This window comes from Piliocolobus tephrosceles, chromosome 3 (assembly GCF_002776525.5).
Source record: "Piliocolobus tephrosceles isolate RC106 chromosome 3, ASM277652v3, whole genome shotgun sequence".
Taxonomy (NCBI): Eukaryota; Metazoa; Chordata; class Mammalia; order Primates; family Cercopithecidae; genus Piliocolobus; species Piliocolobus tephrosceles.
The window spans coordinates 139043806-139062043 of record NC_045436.1 but is presented as its reverse complement, the minus strand read 5'-3'; the positions used below and the strand labels follow the sequence as shown (position 1 = coordinate 139062043).

Below are 18238 nucleotides of genomic sequence, written 5' to 3'. Positions count from 1 at the left end.
TTCTTTTTTTACGTAATCTTTTTCTTAAAGACTCTAAGCAGAGAAAATAGCTCTTAAATTTTGCAAATAGAATTGTAAGAATCTGTGGACTTTAAAATTGAAAAGTCCGGGAAGACTAGTTATGGTTAAAATGGAAATAAAGAGAAATGGAAGTTAGGTAGATTGGAAAGGAAATGCAAACAGTAGAGAATTTTGCACTTGAACTTTGAAAAAAGAAAGTCGTTATTGTGGGAAAGGACAAGTTGTCCTGCTATGGAAGTCTCCACTTATCTAAACTCGAATTAATTTGCTTCTTCATTAAATGTGCTTCATCTCTCTTTCCTATCCTAGTGATTGATGCCACCACCATCTATCTCAGCCTCCATTTCCCTCACCCGATATATCCAATCAGTCATTAAGTCTTGAGGCTTAAAAGCATGAGGCTTTCTGTCTCAACTCTGCCATTTACTAGATAGGTGACCTTGGGAAGATTATTTGATCTTTAACGAGTAATTTACTCAATGGTAAAAACATAGGTAAAAATAGAACATATTTTATAAGTTGTTAGAATTCAATTATACACTAAATGTAAAAGTTTTTATTACTGGTACATAGAAAGCATTCAGAATATTAAGCTATTAATTATAGAAATATGAACAAAAGATTCTATATTGGGCTTATTATCTTCTGACTTCATATATACATGCATCATATGTATATGCATATATTTTTATATATCTATAATACATATAATTTAATGTCTACTCTTAAAAGAGATATTAAATATTAAATACCATAGAATTATATTTAAGAAAAAGAGCTCTGCATTCAGACAGAGCCAAATTAATTTCAATATTAGGTTTACCATTTTCTATCTGTGTTATATTGAATATATCACCTAACAACTGCAAACCTCAGTTTCTTCATCTGTAAAATAGTTATTGTGAGCTTGAAATTAAGTAATACATGTAAAGCACATTGTATAATACCTGATACAATTAATGTTAGCCACCTTATTATATCACTGATTTTTTCATAAGATACAGCATGCATATATTAATGCATAATTTGTGACTGGACAAGAACTAAAGAATATACGATTGAAGCAACTTTTAAAAATATCATTTCATTAAGAAAGCTTTCTTTTTTGTTCTATAATTGTTTATTTTTCAAATTATTCTATTAATCCAAATCACCTGCATCCGTGAGACAGTAGGTAGTCTAAGAAGTAGTTAAGAATCTGAAAGGAATGAACCACAAGAAAGAGACTCAACTCAAACAAGAACGGGGCAAATGCAGCATCAAGGTAATAATGAACAGAAACGGAACAGCTGGTTTGCCTTCTGAGACACCCAAAGACATACTCAAGCTACCCATAGCTGCTTTTAGATTCTGCCAATTGGCCTTTTCTCCTTGCTTCATGAATATTTCATGAACTATTCCATTTCCCAAAGAACCAAAATGATCACCATAAGCCTGTGCCAGGTTATCAACAACAGTCCATAGGTCACATATAGTGACAATGGATCAAACTACTAGTTGAGTTACCCAAACGGCTACTGAAATACCAAATGTCGTGTAGACTCTAAAGACAATGCAAAGTGAAGAGTTCAAACAAATTTTAAGCAAAGGCAGTATCATTTGAATAAGTAAATAGTTTTACAAGTTGGAACACATATTTGAATAAGCAAATTTCAGCTTCCTGATTGAAATCTCTACTGAAATTCAAAACTTAGGAGATTCTTAGAATAAATATTTCTTTCTAGTTGTAACATTTTGCTCTTAACATACTTTTTCCTTTTTGATTTCTTTCCTCTTATTTCTCTTTCTCTTTCTGTCCTTTAATTTTAATGTGTTCTTAATCTTTAAAGTAGTACTTGATACTGAAGGCATTTGATGACAAGTGATACTGTAAAACCAGCTGCACTCTGGCAGGAATCTAGAATCAGGAGAAGGGGTGGGCCAACCCATTAATCACTGTCTTTAGATCACAGATATTCTTCAAGTAAACCACTGTAGAGATGTAAGTCATCACACATACATAGTCACACATTGTGGAAGATACAAAGCGTGTAATGCATATTTTGACTAGATTTATTTTAAAGTCTTTCCCAATGCTTAAATGGTATAATCCTACGTTCTTCACAACCAAATTTGATCTTCTTGACCTTGGATGTGCCATTTGCACATAGCATGTGGATCATGCTGAAAAAGGAGTTACTAAATCAGAATGAACTTAGCCAATGGAATGAGCTCAACCAACCATTTACTGTAATGGCAATTGCTGTAATCAGGAAGTATGTTTCAGGGAGCCCATGGAAGATTAACAGTTCTCTTCCCATCTTTGAAAATTCAGCAGAATAGTTTTATTGTGATTAAGTAGTACTTTGAAGTGTTTAGAATATTCCATGATAGCACTAGTACAATGAGTCTCATCACTTTGCAAAAAAAAAAAAAAAAAAAAAAAAAAAAAAAAAATAAAAAAAAAAAAAATAACACAAAAATTATATATATATATATATATATATATGTGCGTGTGTGTGTGTGTGTGTTTCCAAAACTGGAATACTTGGACCTACAGCAACCCCGGTATTGTGGAGTGTTAATAGCTACATGAAACAGTCAATATATTTTATAATTTCAACATTATTAGAAAATCACAAATTGAAATACGCTGTTTTAAAACTTTAAGTTAACTACTAGTGATATACAAATATGACGTAACTCCCAAAGTACATGAAGAAAGAAAGACTAAGGAAAATTTTAGTGATACAAATATAATAGGAAAATTAATATTAAGAATTATAAAAAAGTACTAAAATCAGACCAAATAGAATTTAAGGAAAAATCATTATATGAGAATAAACAATAAGTTTATTTTATTATTAGATGCCTGGAATGATACAGAAATAAAGCAGTAATGTGTCTTAACATGTTGCATATCACAACATTAAAATGTATAAAACAAAAATAATTAAAATGCAAAAAATTAACATGATCTCATAATATCAGTGGGAGATTTTTTCAAATATTTCTTGGTATTTTAAAAATCAAGATAATAAAAGGCTATGTGTTAAACAGCCGAAATAATACTTTAGTAAAATTGTTTTAATAATTAAAAATTAACTTTTTTCACTTTGGCATCAAGTATTTGTAAGTTTTTAGCGTAGCTCGGGGCACAGTAAAAATATCTGTAACATTCAAATCTGTATAGGTAATATTTCTGAACATATGCAATATTACTAAAAATTATTGATGAAGTCTTCAAAAATCCCATTTGAAAATATTATCTCCAAATAATTCTTAGTTCACAGATAAAAGTAGCAACATAATTATAGAATATTTAGCAAATAATTATAATAATATTACATATTTAATGGTATGAATTATGGCCAAAGCTGTTTGCAAAGGAAATCTTATTGCAATAAGAAAAATTTATTATTAAATAAGGCACAGTGAAAATAAATTAATAAGAGGCAAACTCAAGGAGCTAGAAAATGAGTAACAAAATTAACTTGCAGAACGATGGAATTCAAATATAATCATGACTCAATAATTAGAAAATATAAACAATTTGATCTTTGACAAATCTGACAAAAACAAGAAATGGGGAAAGGATTCCCTATTTAATAAATGGTGCTGGGAAAACTGGCTAGCCATAAATAGAAAGCTGAAATTGGATCCATTCCTTATACTTTATACAAAAATTAATTCAAGATGGATTAGAGACTTAAATGTTAGACCTAAAACCATAAAAACCCTAGAAGAAAACCTAGGCAATACCATTCAGGACATAGGCATGGGCAAGGACTTCATGTCTAAAACACCAAAAGCAATGGCAACAAAAGCCAAAATTGACAAATAGGATCTAATTAAACTAAAGAGCTTCTGCATAGCAAAAGAAACTACCATCAGAGTGAACAGGCAACCTACAGAATAGGAGAAAATTTTTGCAATCTACTTATCTGACAAAGGGCTAATATCCAGAACCTACAAAGAACTCAAACAAATTTATAAGAATAAAACAAACAACCCCATCAAAAAGTGGGCAAGGGATATGAACAGACACTTCTCAAAAGAAGACATTTATGCAGCCAACAGACACATGAAAAAATGCTCATCATCACTCACCATCAGAGAAATGCAAATCAAAACTGCAATGAGATACCATCTCACACCAGTTAGAATGGCGATCATTAAAAAGTCAGGAAACAACAGCTGCTGGGGAGGATGTGGAGAAATAGGAACACTTTTACACTGTTGGTGGGACTGTAAACTAGTTCAACTATTGTGGAAGATGGTGCGGTGATTCCTCAAGGATCTAGAACTAGAAATACCATTTGAGCCAGCTATCCCATTACTCGGTATATACCCAAAGGATTATAAATCATGCTGCTATAAAGACACATGCACACGTATGTTTATTGTGGCACTATTCACAATAGCAAAGACTTGGAACCAACCCAAACGTCCATCAATGACAGACTGGATTAAGAAAATGTGGCACATATATACCATGGAATACTATGCAGCCATTAAAAAGGATGAGTTCTTGTCATTTGTAGGGCCATGGATGCAGCTGGAAACCATCATTCTCAGCAAACTATCGCAAGAACACAAAACCAAACACCGCACGTTTTCACTCATAGGTGGGAATTGAACAATGAGAACACGTGGACACAGGAAAGGGAACATCACATATGCGACCTATTGTGGGGTGGGGGAAGGCGGGAGGGATAGCATTAGGAGATATATCTAATGTAAATGACGAGTTAATGGGTACAGCACACCAACATGGCACATGTATACATATATAACAAACCTGCACGGTGGGCACATGTACCCTAGAACTTAAAGTATAATAATAATAATAAAAGAAAATAGAAACAATGAAATAAATAAATAAATTCAAGACTCCAGTTTTTGAAAGATTCCATAAAAAGAATCTTCTATCAAGGCTTCAATACAAGGCAAAGCAAAATAAAACAACAAGCATAGAAGGTATAAGTTTACCTATGGGGAATGGGAAAGAAAATAAAACTGCATACTCAATCAGTACTTTTTAAACTAGTAAATAGTATGTAAAATTCATTCTGATGATTTTCAAAATCGTGATGAAATTAATTCATTTAAAGGAAAACATAAACTATCTAGACTTACTTAGTGGAAAAATATTAATTTTTCACCTGCACACAGGCCACTCTTAAAGGGTCCAGTGCCCTGTAAGAGCAGAGCTATAAATTGCAGGACCCTGACCAGTTAATTCCCGCCAGGATGAACGCCTAACCTAAGTTCTTCAGCTGGCATCTGAGAACGGAATCCCATCCTCCTCCCACACTTCCTGTCCCCTTTAGTGCTTTACTATTATCATAGCCCTATCACCGTCTAACACATCACCTGTTTTGTTATTTATGTTTTTTATTATTGTCTGCCTCCTCTCTCTTGCCCCACACAAGTAAATGTAAGCTCCATCTGGCAGGATATTTGTTTTATGGTACACTATCTACTCACAGACTCTAAACAGGAAATCTCGCACAAAGTTGGCACTAAATGTGTATTTGTTGAATGAGTGAATAGATCAATTAATGAATGAATAAGGGACCGACCTGTGATCAATAGAGTAATAAAGCTGATGTGTTTAATCAACATGTGTTGATTTGGGTATATGCAAACAAAGGGAGTAATAAATCAACATGTGTTGATTTGGGTATATGCAAACAAAGGGAGTCTTAGACTACCGTTTGTGGCAAATGCCATAGACTGTGTTTAAGTGACCACAGGCATTTGTCTGCTCGTTCAAAAAAGAAGCTGAGTAGAGCAATAGTGTGAGAGAAAGAGAGTGAAGGAAATAGGGGAGTAGCGGAGAAAGAAGAAGAGGAAAGAGAGCGAAAGGGGCACTGCTTGTTTGCTTCTACATTTTTATGAAGATCTTACTATTTTTGTACAGTTGGACTCCATGAAGAAAAAGACACTTTTTAATTGTTTGTTTTTTTAAATCACAGACTCACAGATGTGTCAAATGTAAAATACAATAGCTCTTATTGGGCTTTCCACATCTTCTTAGATCTATCCCTTTAGGTCAAGAATTCCTAATTTTGAATGTACATTTACTACAACTATTTATCTTCTTGCTTATTGGTTTTGTTTTCTTCTTTAATACACAAGTACAGGCCCCACCCTGCCCCCTGGAGTAGTTCTAATGTGTGGCCATGTTAAGAGCTGCTGCTTTAAAGACTCCACAAGAAAACTATTAGAACAGATAAACAAATACAGTAAAGTTGCAGGATACAAAATTAATATACAAAAATCAGCAGCATTTTTGTATGTCAACAGTTAATCTGAAAAACGTATAAAAAAGTATTCCTATTTACCATAGCCACACATAAAATTAAATACTTAGGAATTAACTTCACCAAAAAAATGAAAGATATCTATAATGAAAATTAGAAAACACTGATGAAAGAAATTGAAGAGGACACCAAAAAATTGAAAAAAAATATTTTATGTTCATGGATTGGAAGAATTAGTATTAATAAAATTTCCATACTACCAAAAGCAATCTACAAGTTCAGTGCAATCCCTATCAAAATACCAAAGACGTTCTTCACATAAATAGCAAAAACAATCCTAAAATGTATATGGAACCAAAAAAGACCCAGAATAGCCAAAGCTATCCTAAGCACAAAGAATGAAACTGGAGGAATCACATTACCTGATTTCAAATTATACTACAAACCTATAGTAATCAAAACAACATGGTACTGGAATAAAAACAGACACATAGATAAATGAAACAGAATAGAGAACCCAGAAACAAATCCACACACCTACAGCAAACCCATTTTCAACACAGGTGCCAAAAGTATACACTGGGAAAAAGACAATCTCTTCAATAAATGGTGCTGGGAAAACTGTATATTCATATGCAGAAGAATGAAAATAGACCCCAATCTCTTGCCATATACAAAAATCAAATCAAAATGAATTAAGACCACCTCAAACCATTATACTACTACAAGAAAACATTCAGGGAAATCTCTAGGATGTTGATCTGCGCAAAAATTTCTTGAGTAGTACCTTAGAAGCATAGGCAACCAAAACAACAATGGACAGAAGGGATCACATCAAGTTAAAAAGCTTCTGCACAGCAAAGTATACAATTAACAAAGTGAAGAGACAACTCAGATTGTAAGAAAATATTTGCAAACTACTCATCTGACAGAGGATTAAGAATCAGAATATATAAAGAGGTCAAACAACTGAATAGGAAAAAAATCTGATAATCCAATCAAAAATGGGCAAAGATTTGAATAGATAATATGGCCTGGCTGTGTTCTCAGCCAAATCTCAACTTGAATTGTATCTCCCAGAATGCTCACCTGTTGTGGGAGAGACCCAGGGGGAAGTAATTGAATCATGGGGGACAGTCTTTCCTATGTTGTTCTTGTGATAGTGAGTAAGTCTCACGAGATCTGATGGGTTTATCAGAGGTTTCCACTTTTGCTTCTTCCTCATTTTTCTCTTACCATCACCATGTATGAAGTGCCTTCCGCCTCCCATCGTGATTCTGAGGCCTCTCCAGCCATGTGAGACTGTAAATCCAATTAAATCTCTTTTTGTTCCCAGTTTTGGGCATGTCTTTATCAGCAGTGTGAAAATGGACTAATACAATAGACATTTCTCAAAATAAGTCATGGAAATTGTAAACAAGCATATGAAAAGGTGCTGAACATCACTGATCATCAGAGAAATGCAAATCAAAACTACAATGACGCATCATTTCACCCCAGGTAAAATAGCTTATATCCAAAAAACAGGCAATAGCAAATGCTGGAGAGGATGTGGAGAAAAGGGAACACGTGTACACTGTTGTTGGGAAGATAAATTAGTACAACCACTATGGAGAACAGTTGAAGAGTCCTCAAAAAACTAAAAATAGACCTACCAGATGATTCAGCAATTCTACTACTGGGTGTATACCCAAAAGAAAGGAAATCAGTATATCAGAGATATATCTGCACTCCTATGCTTGTTTCAGATCTGTCTACAATAGCTAAGATTTGGAAGCAACCTAAGTGTCTATAAACTGATAAATGAATGGAGAAAATGTGGTACATATATACAGTGAATGATTATTCAGCCATAAAAAAGAATGAGATCCAGTCATTTGCTACAACTTGGATGGAAATGGAGATCATTATGTTAAGTGAAATAACCCAGGCACAGAAAGATAAACTTTGCATGTTCTCACTTATTTGTGTGATCTAAAAATCAAAACAATTGAACTCATGAACATAGAGGGTAAAATGATGGTACTAGAGACTGGGAAGGGGGGGAAGATCGGGATGATTAATGGGTACAAAGTAATAGAATGAATAAGACCTACTATTTGATAGCACAACACAGCAACTACAGCCAATAATAACTTAATTGTACATTTTGAAATAACTTAAAGAATGTAATTGGACTGTTTGTAACTCAAAGAATAAATGCTTGAAGAAATGTCTATCCCATTTTCCATGATGTGGTTATTTCACATTGCATGCCTGTATCAAAGCATCTCAGGTACATCATAAATATATGCATCCATTATGTAGTCACAAAAATTAAATATAAGCAAAATTTTTAAAGAAACAAACAAAAACTAACTGCTGCTTTGCTTTGCACCATGAACTCTATTAGAATGTTTTCTCAACTCACTTACAGATGTTCACAGGTTCCTCCTAATAGTATACATGAAATTTTGTCCTTTTCTGTAGAAAAAAAAACCATGTAACTCCGAAAGAAACTTTCCAACAATTAGCATCGCCTACATCTAGCTCTGTCACAGCTGTTTACTTTTTAAGCTTTTAATCACCAACATAAAGTTTAAGCTCATACAGTTACTTTTATATTTTTCTGGATTTTTAAATGACTTACAAGTTGATATCGGGATTTTTAAGTCCTCAATTTGTTCTCCTGACAACATAAATTTGATCAGGAAGCTAAAATCTTACACTAAACGCGGATTACGTCAAGTACCTGCAGAAGGGCTTCAGGATGCTTCTCTCTCTGCACTGGAGCAGCGGGAACTTCCTGAGGGGGCTTTGATGTCTTCCTTTTGGCTTTTTCCATTTGGATATTGGTGAAATAGTTGACAGCAGCAAACTCGATAAGGGCCGAAAATACAAAAGCAAAGCAGACAGCTATGAACCAATCCATGGCAGTAGCATAGGACACTTTGGGCAAAGAATGTCGTGCACTGATGCTTAGTGTGGTCATGGTGAGGACAGTTGTTATTCCTTCAAAGCAAAAGAGCAGAGAGACAAAACACCTTACCATAATTCATATAAAAAAAACCACTGCCACCAACAACAGAAACCTAGAAAATCAGGTGGGATAAGGTTAACAAAACTTACAATAACTCAAACAAAACCATCTTTGATGGAGAATTGGAATCTTAGTGGTTCAATAAAATTAGCACAGGCTTTGGAGTGAGAGAAAGATATGGTTCTAATCCTAGTTTTTCTAATAATTGCTTAATAAGTCTTGCATTGAATTTGGAAAATTCTTTGGTCTTTATTTGACACCTACTGATTGGGTTTTCCATAAAGGTTAAAAGCGTGTAAGGCACCTAGCACACAGTGGGATGATACTGGAAACTATGCCAACACACCCACCGGACTCAACAGACACACACATATCAGGACGAGTAACTCATTGAAGCGCTCTCAGCTAGGAATGGGAAGTGAGGAACACTGTCCTCCTAAATTGGAGCATCAGAATTTCTGGAGTCAAGCATGGACCACTGCTATTGAGAATCACTGCCGGAAAAGGCATAAATTATACATAGGTCTTTCTTATCTTTAAACATTATCTATTGAATTAAAATACTAAATTTACTAGTTGTACAGAAGCCTCATTTATATAAAACAATAAAGTTATATTACTGAAGGAATAGATTTCCAGAGCAATTTGGCATTATAAATATTGGACCTATACTACCCATCCGTTCACAGCTGGCTGGAAAATATTTGCAAAAAGAATAGAAGTACTTCTCCATCAATAGCCTTCTGAAGCACCACATCCAGGAATGCTTTTTCCTTAGCTTGGAAAAAATGTCTGTTTCCACTCTTAGTAGAAAAATTCTCCTTGCCACTGATACTATAGAGTAACACGTTATTTAAGAATGCTAATATTTGGGCACTTGTCCATTTCTGCATGTATATATGACTATCTAACCCATATTGTACAGTTAAGTCTGGAACTTTTTGCGAGGATTTACTACATCCATTTAAGCTGATTCTATATAATGACTAGGATAGCTCCTGAAGTTGACACACAACATGTTTGGGGATGGGGATGATGATAATAATAGAACAATGATGTTGAAGGCATTTAAACTGCGTATTCCAATACCAATCCCCAGCTGAAAGGCAAATAATGCATGTTCAACCAAAGAGATAATGTGTTCAATGCAATATTAAAGGAATATAACATTTTGATTTGGGGAAAAGAATAGGTCTCTTCTATTCAGAATTTTGTTGTATTCTGCCTACTACTGTTCCTTAACTGATACATGTGTGTAACCCTCATTTCCACAGCTTTATTAACCACAGTCTTCTTGAGGGCAGACAAGTCTAAGATTGCTTCAGGTTTATGATATTTCACATGGTGCTAGGCACAAGATAAATTCATGGAAATAAAAACTCATTTTTCCACTTCCTCACCAATCCATTTTCTCTGAAATCCAGTCTCTTCTAAATCTTCAATGCTTAGAACATGAAAAATTGGAGCAACTGTGCAGCACATGAGCCACACATCATTTATAAAGATCTGAGAAACCACACAGAGAAAGAAACCTGAGAATTTGGTTGTATTCCCTTTTAAAAATATTTTGTGACATTTTTAGCATTCTTATTAGTCTAAAATAAATTATAAAATGAGTTTATTCAAATATATAAATATCTACATATCTATGAAAATGCTATATTGTGAATTTATTGGATTTTATTTCAGAAAGAGACCTTGGAACATTTAGGCCTTCATTTTGAATCTCAGAAAAGTGGCACCATTCCCATGTTGGCTGTGAGATATATGAATAAACAATAAAATAACTGAAAAATTTTAGCTACATTTGACGATAGATGAAAATGTTTTTCTTGTTCATAAGAATTTAAATTTAATGGGGTATTAAGAATTCAAAAAAGTTCTATAACTTTCTCAGATATGTAAGCAATATTTTCCTCTAATGTCATAGAAACAATGCTAAAAGCAGTTAGAATAAAATATGAACAGTACAGTATAAATAATACTACTCAGTACTCAGAAAATTCTACAGAGACCATACTGTGATAACCAAAAAGGATACTCAAATTAAAATATAAGCAACTTAAGATTCCCTATGTCACTCTGAACTATTTTTTTTTTTTTTTGTAATAGGACTATTTTTCTTGGTGATCAGAAGTACTGGTCTTTGTCTTCTCCTCCTATCATGTGACTGTCCTTACCAATATCAAGCAAACAGAATACTAATGCAGTTATTGACCCATAAATTCAATAATTACTTTCCAATTGTTTAGGAGGATAGATCACCAAGTTCATGAGTTAAATGATGATGTGGACACCAACACACACACACACACATACACACACACACACACATGCTGGATAGGTGGCTACCTTCCATTTATCTTGCATTATTTTCAATCAATTTGATTTTAAAGTTTGTAGAATAGCCCTCCAGATACTATGGTTCCTACTTTATGACACTGGTAAAACTGGGAAAGTAGCTGGCACAAACATTCGGCTAAGTATTTAAATGTTGTCACCTCTTTCGACATTAAAATTTATCTCTCCTGGTGTTAAAATTTAACGAAAGAACTGCCGTGACAAGGGTATGCTTATTATACTTGGTCTGAAGTGGAACATTTGATTAAATGAAAACCAGTGGAATAACAAACAGAAACCAACTCTTCAGAATAAGAATCCATGTTTCCTCTGCACCCAAGAAGACAATTCATCTGTCGTGTATGGCTTAGCCAGCATCTACCCTGAACACATTTAAAAGCCACATTTTAAAAAATATATCCAATTATTGATGCCATTCCCTGCATTTAGCATGCTGAATATGCACCATATTGGCTGGCCTAGAAGCTGAGTGAGGATGTGTAAGAGTAGGCAACGACTGTACACAAGAGTGAATTTTTGGCTGGCCACTCCTAGAAAATGAAATAGCAATGATTAAGATATGCCAGCTGGCATTTACTTGTGTTTAATGTTTTACTATACTGGAATAATTAGAAAACTTAGAGGCATACAGCTTTGGAGATAGAAGGCCTTTGGAGAGATTTTTAGCACACTCTGCTCCTTTCATTACACTGATTTTTTTTTTTTTTTTGGTTTTGTTTTTGCACAGTCTCTAATGATGTCTTTGACCCAACAAATTATCTTCTTATGAGTAGAAAGGGAAATAAGAGTTAGGGAAGAAAAAAATTTTGCCCAGAACTAATATTTACCTAAATCTCATGTGCAAATAGATTTCTAGTTTCCTCCTAAATACTTAAAATTTAACTTTCCTAGTATAGACCCTCAATGATAATCTAATAATTATCAATCTGACACATCTTAGGTCTTTGAACACTTAATTACCGACATAATTTCTCTGCTCAACTGAAAACAATATTATCAATCTGACACATCTTAGGTCTTTGAACACTTAATTACCGACATAATTTCTCTGCTCAACTGAAAACAATATCTTGGCACATGGGCACAAAAGATGGGTAAATTTCCAATGAAAAAATAAAAAAACAAAAACAGCCACAAAGTATCTTTAGCACACATCCATATAATCTCACTCAGCAGCTCTGGAATTCTCCACAAGCCCCCACATCCCCACACCTCCTGTGAAGACAGAATGACTGAGTTGTCAAAGTTAGATAGAAATTGTCTTGGGTCCACCAATTACAATTTGACTTTAGAGAAGTTTCTTAATATGTTTGAGTCATTTTCCTTATCTATAGAAAATAATGACTACCTTGCTGAGTAATTATTAAGGTTAACATTATTTGGCAAGTCTGTTTATCATTGGTACTACTAGTATCCTTACTTCTTGCTACTTAGTTTTCTTAAAATGTCTTATTTGGATAGGAAATATTGGGTGAGTACAGCTGTAATCAATACTAGTCTTCACCGCACCACTGGGAATTTCTATTATTTGAGGACAAGTGAGAAGAACAGTAGCTGTCAGGTTGTAATCAATCAAGAAATAAATAAAAGGTTATCAAGTCATCACAATAATAATAATATATGGCAGGTAGTCACATTAATATATCAAGTAATGATTCTCAAATGAAGTAGATATCAGCATGGAATGCCATACTAATAAATAACACTTAAATCATATTTTCTATGCATGTGGCATTATTTCAAGTGCTTTTCTGAATCAACTCATTTAATCCTTATAGCAGTCCTATGAGGCACATGCAATCATTCGTCCTGTTCTAACAAATGAGGAAGCAGGCAAAGGTAACTTACTGAAGGTCCACAGCTAATAAGTGATAGTCCCTGGGTGAGAAAGTAGGCTTTATGCCTCCACATTCTGCACTTATGGCACCATCACCCCTTGATTACAGGCACCTATGATAGATCATTAATTGCTGTTCTATATGCTCTTCAGGATCATTTTTCTTAAAAAACAATATGTATACAAGAGTTTTTTATTTGTAAGATATAGTAGAAACTTCTGCGTTTTCTTTTTAATTTTTAATGAGGGTAGCTCCTGAAATATTTATATTTCTTTACAAGAAAAAGTTAAGAGACTTTGGATGTTCGGCTTCAGTAGATACTTGTTGCCTAGTCAGAGTGCTTCAAAAGATGATGTGTGAAGACACAAAATTAGCTTGAGTGTTAAATGAGATAATGAACATCAAGAACTTAGCGGAGCATCCAACAGCACACACTAGAAAGTTATGCTTTCTTTGAAACACTTAAAAGTCAAGGAAACTAAATCAGAACAAAATCTATCTTCCTTAGATTGGAGAAGTATTGGAGTAAGTAATTAATATGAACCAAGTGGTCCAGATACCCTATATTGAGTACTATACATAATTTTTTAAATCCTCGCTAGTCTATGAAGGTGAGATATATTGTCACAATCTTATGAATGGAGAAAATAAGTGGCAGATTTGGGTTTAAACCTAGACTTGCTGACACCCACAGCTTAGATTTTTTGTTTTCTCTCTTCTGTTTTCAAATGTACATTTAAGAGCTAAATTTTATTCAATACTTTAAATTGTGCAGGTATTCTTTAATTGAACCCTCATAACTCTTTAAGGTACCATTATACCACCTCACTGCCTTCCTAAGATCACACCCTCCCTCCACCATTGCCCCCCGATATGAGTTTCTCCAGTATAATTCCAATACATTTTTTTTCTATTTTTGTAATGCATCCTCATACTCCAACACGTTCTTAGAGAAACCTAAGATTAAAGGGAGGATAGCTATCTATAGAGTATTTCAGATCAATTGAAGACACTAAGACACCCTCATCAACAGTTCTCAAAAAGGATGGGGAGGTAGGATGAAAAGTTCCCATTCTATTTAGTTCATTTGCACCAGTGTCTCTTCAGCTATTGTGTGATAAGGGCTATTATACCATGGCTGTGATCCTACTAGGTAGAAAGGCAAAGAGGAATTGGCACTCTTGTGAGGACTACACCACCATTCCAGAGCAATTCTGATCGTTTTTCTTCTTATTCTACTACTGAATGCTTTTGTTACTTACACTGAACAGAGAAATAATAGAGAAAGACATTAAAATAAACATAATTATAACAAATTCCACTATTTAAAAGCATGACTGATATGTAGAATACATTGTTATAAAAATTGTAAACTCATATGCTCTGAACTTTATATGGTTCAGAATACTATACAGTATATATGAAGCCATAATAAAAACAAAAAGTAAAAACAATATTTAGAAAAAAAAGAAGTATGTAAGTAGATGAGCTTATAAACTAAGCACATAATACCTCCCAATTCAATGCATTTAAACCATTTGCATTTTGTTCCTCTTCGTTAAAAGCTAAATTATTCTAAGGCTTTCATATTCATTCAGCCATGACTTTTATTTGCTTTATTTTAAGCTGCCAATGCATTTCATTTTAACACACAGATATAATTTTAATTCAATTACACAGCATTCTACTAGGAGCCCAAGAATATCACTGAAAGTGAGATTATGTCCAGATTCACATTTGGTCTACACCTGTCTGGTTCTCAACAAGGGAAATCGGATGCATGGCCCCAGAGGAAAGGAAGGATGCCTGAATCTCCCCAGGCTTTATTACTTTGTACTGGCTACATAAAAATGAAAGCCTATGTGATTCCTTATTCAGGATAGCCTGATGTATTAGGGTTTAAGATTTTCTTAGAAATATCCCATGAATCACGAATAAAATGTAATGTGAACAAAAACACCCAAGAAATGAATTGCAATTACCAAATACAGTCCTAGCGGGAACTGATTCTTTATTTATCCAGAATGAAACTTGAGAAAGAATCACTGTCATAATGCATGGAATATAGGTCTGAATCATAAAATAACCCATCTTCCGTCTGAGGTGGAAGTAAACCGTCATAACAATATATTCACCTGCCAAGGAAACAGGAGGAAAATGTGTTATCGGTTCTGCAGGCAGTTAGTCAATGACTTCATAAACATATTTCATACTAACAAACAGTATTCTAAGGAAAGAAATTCTCTTTTGTGCACAGCTTCACAAACATCAATAAGTATGTAGTTTCCTAACGAGGGAGAAAATGATATTGAACATTATTATACAGAAAAACACTTTGTTCCATGTAATGATTAAGCAATTTAACAAATTGGGCTAAAACTTTTTAAAATTTTCTGTAGTGCTTTCTATTTTGATGATCTAATATTGCTAAGGCAATTAACTTTCATTTTCAGCATCTTTTAGAAACAACATTTAAACCTAACTTCTATGGAAAACCACCAGAAAAAAAAAAAATAGAAATGCACACAGTCACACATACACAGACACTGACACATACACACACATTTATGAAAATATAAAGTTTAATTTTAGAAAGGAATAAATATACATATTTTATTTATATATAAATATATATACGTTTCATTCATATATAGATTTCATACACAATCACAAGCTTAGAGAGAGGCTACCTTAGTTTTAGGAAAGAGGTGAATTTCTAAATATTCTTTATATGAAGAAAAATATAGACGTGTATAACAGACAGGTATATATGACACCCCTGAGTTCAAGCATGTTTTACTGGCATTTAGACAAAAACCTGATTTCTGGTAGCTGTTGGTAAGTATTTTTACTATTACATCTGAAAATAATATGTCAAAAAAGTTACCTAGGAAGTAGTGGCCTTATTCACAAACCGTGAGGCCAGCATTCAGAAACCTCACATCCGACCAGTTGTGTTCCAAATCCCACTTGCAGACTGGAAAATAAATGCCCTTCCAAAAATATATTTTCTTGGACAGATGAGAGGCAAAGTGCCCTCTTAGAAAGCTACTGTATCGTTTCATGACTGATGTGAAGAAGGTTTCCTCAAAATGATAACAATCATGACAGGTGTCATAAAGATAAAAGTAATGGAAATTCACTGTGACTTATACAAAGCAGTTTTAATAGAAGAGACAGTGGGCTAAATTCCTTTTTTAAAACAAAGGCTTATGTATTAATTTTATTTATCCATAATAAATTTCCATTTTATCTTATTTATGTTTAATTTTTAACCAATTTTTGAGGTATGATTGACATACAAAAAGCTGTACATATTAATGTATACAACTTAATGAGTTTGGAGATAAGTATACACTCGTTAATCTATCACCACAATCTATGCCACAAACATATACATCACCCCCAAAAGTTCCCTCTTTCTTATTTATTACCTTCTCTGACAAGAACATTTGAGATCTATTCTTTCAGCAAATTTTAAGTAGACAATACAGTACTGTTCACTATATGCACTCTGCTATACAGTAGATATCTAGGATTTATTCACCTTATATAACAGAAATACTATGGCCTTTGACTAATATCTCCCTGTTTCCTCCTCCCAGAGGCCCCTGATTACCACCATTCCTCTCACTGTCTCTGAGTTTGAATATTTTAGCTTCATCATCCCTTCACAACAGTGCTTTATCCATTTTTTTCTTAAAACAGAAGCAAAAACCTCATTATCTCACATCTTTACTCCAGATCTTAAAACTACTCGTTTTCTACTAATGCAATCTTAGCATTTTATCTCTCAGTCAACACCTTTTTAAGAACACAAACTCAGAAGTCATAACACTTAGATTTGAAATTTGGTTTTGCCAGTTATTAGCTATATGACTTAGGAAAATACATTGTACTTAAACCTTTCTCATGTATAAAATAAATGTTATGGTAGTATCCACTTCATGGGATGGTTATGAGAAAAAATACATGCAAAGAATTTAGAAGGGTGCCCGTCAGATGGTAATTGCTGAATAAAGTTTAACTATTGCTATGGTCTACATGTTTGTGGTCCTCAAAGTTCAAATGTTGAAACATAATGGCCAATGTAATGATAAGAGGTTGGCTTTGGGGTGATTAAACCATGATGGCGGAGTCTTTATGAATAGAATTAGTGCCTTTATAAAAGAGGCCCCAGCGTGAGCACCCACTTCCTACACCTTGGGAGTCCCCATGTGAGGACTTATTCATAGAAGGTACTATTCTGTGAACAAAGAAATAGGTCCTCATTGAACATTGAATCTGATAGCGCCTCATCTTAGACTTGTCAGCCTCCTGAACTGTGAGAAGTAAATTTCTGTTGTTTATGAACCATCCTGTTTGTGTTGTTTTGTTACGATGGCCCAAACAAACTAAGATAACTATCATCAAAAATATTTTTTTCTGGTGACATGTATATGTAAGGAACAGTCTTAGAACAAGCAATAATCAGCTAATTTTTCCACTAAAAATGATTAAAAACTAAATTCTGTAATTCTTTCTATTCACATTCCAAAAGAAAAGAGAGACCAAGAATCATAAATAATAAACATCCCCCCGACTCATGAAATAACTTTAATGTACACCCATAATATACTTTGTAATTAAGCTTGAGATTTTTGTTTACGTTCAGAAAACGAGATAAGGTGACACCATAAAATTGGGCAAGATAAAATAAAATTTTTGGAAAGCTCCACAAAAATCATCAAAATCCAAAACCAAAAACAAAG

The 18238-nt window shown here is 33.8% G+C and overlaps 1 protein-coding gene across 3 annotated transcripts in view; it reads right to left on the bottom strand.

Moving 5' to 3' along the window:
* The window catches only part of GABRA4 (gamma-aminobutyric acid type A receptor subunit alpha4), a 68632-nt gene that overhangs the window by 29813 nt on the left and 20581 nt on the right, over positions 1 to 18238 (bottom strand). For 2 of the 3 annotated variants that reach the window (XM_023224602.2, XM_023224603.2), the window contains exons 7-8: positions 15470 to 15622; positions 9001 to 9260 (exon numbers count right to left, since the gene is read on the bottom strand). In XM_023224602.2, coding sequence (XP_023080370.2) covers positions 9001 to 9260; positions 15470 to 15622 — 413 coding nt within the window. The remainder of the gene's footprint in view (positions 1 to 9000; positions 9261 to 15469; positions 15623 to 18238) is intronic. The other variant, XM_023224604.2, reaches the window with a different exon arrangement.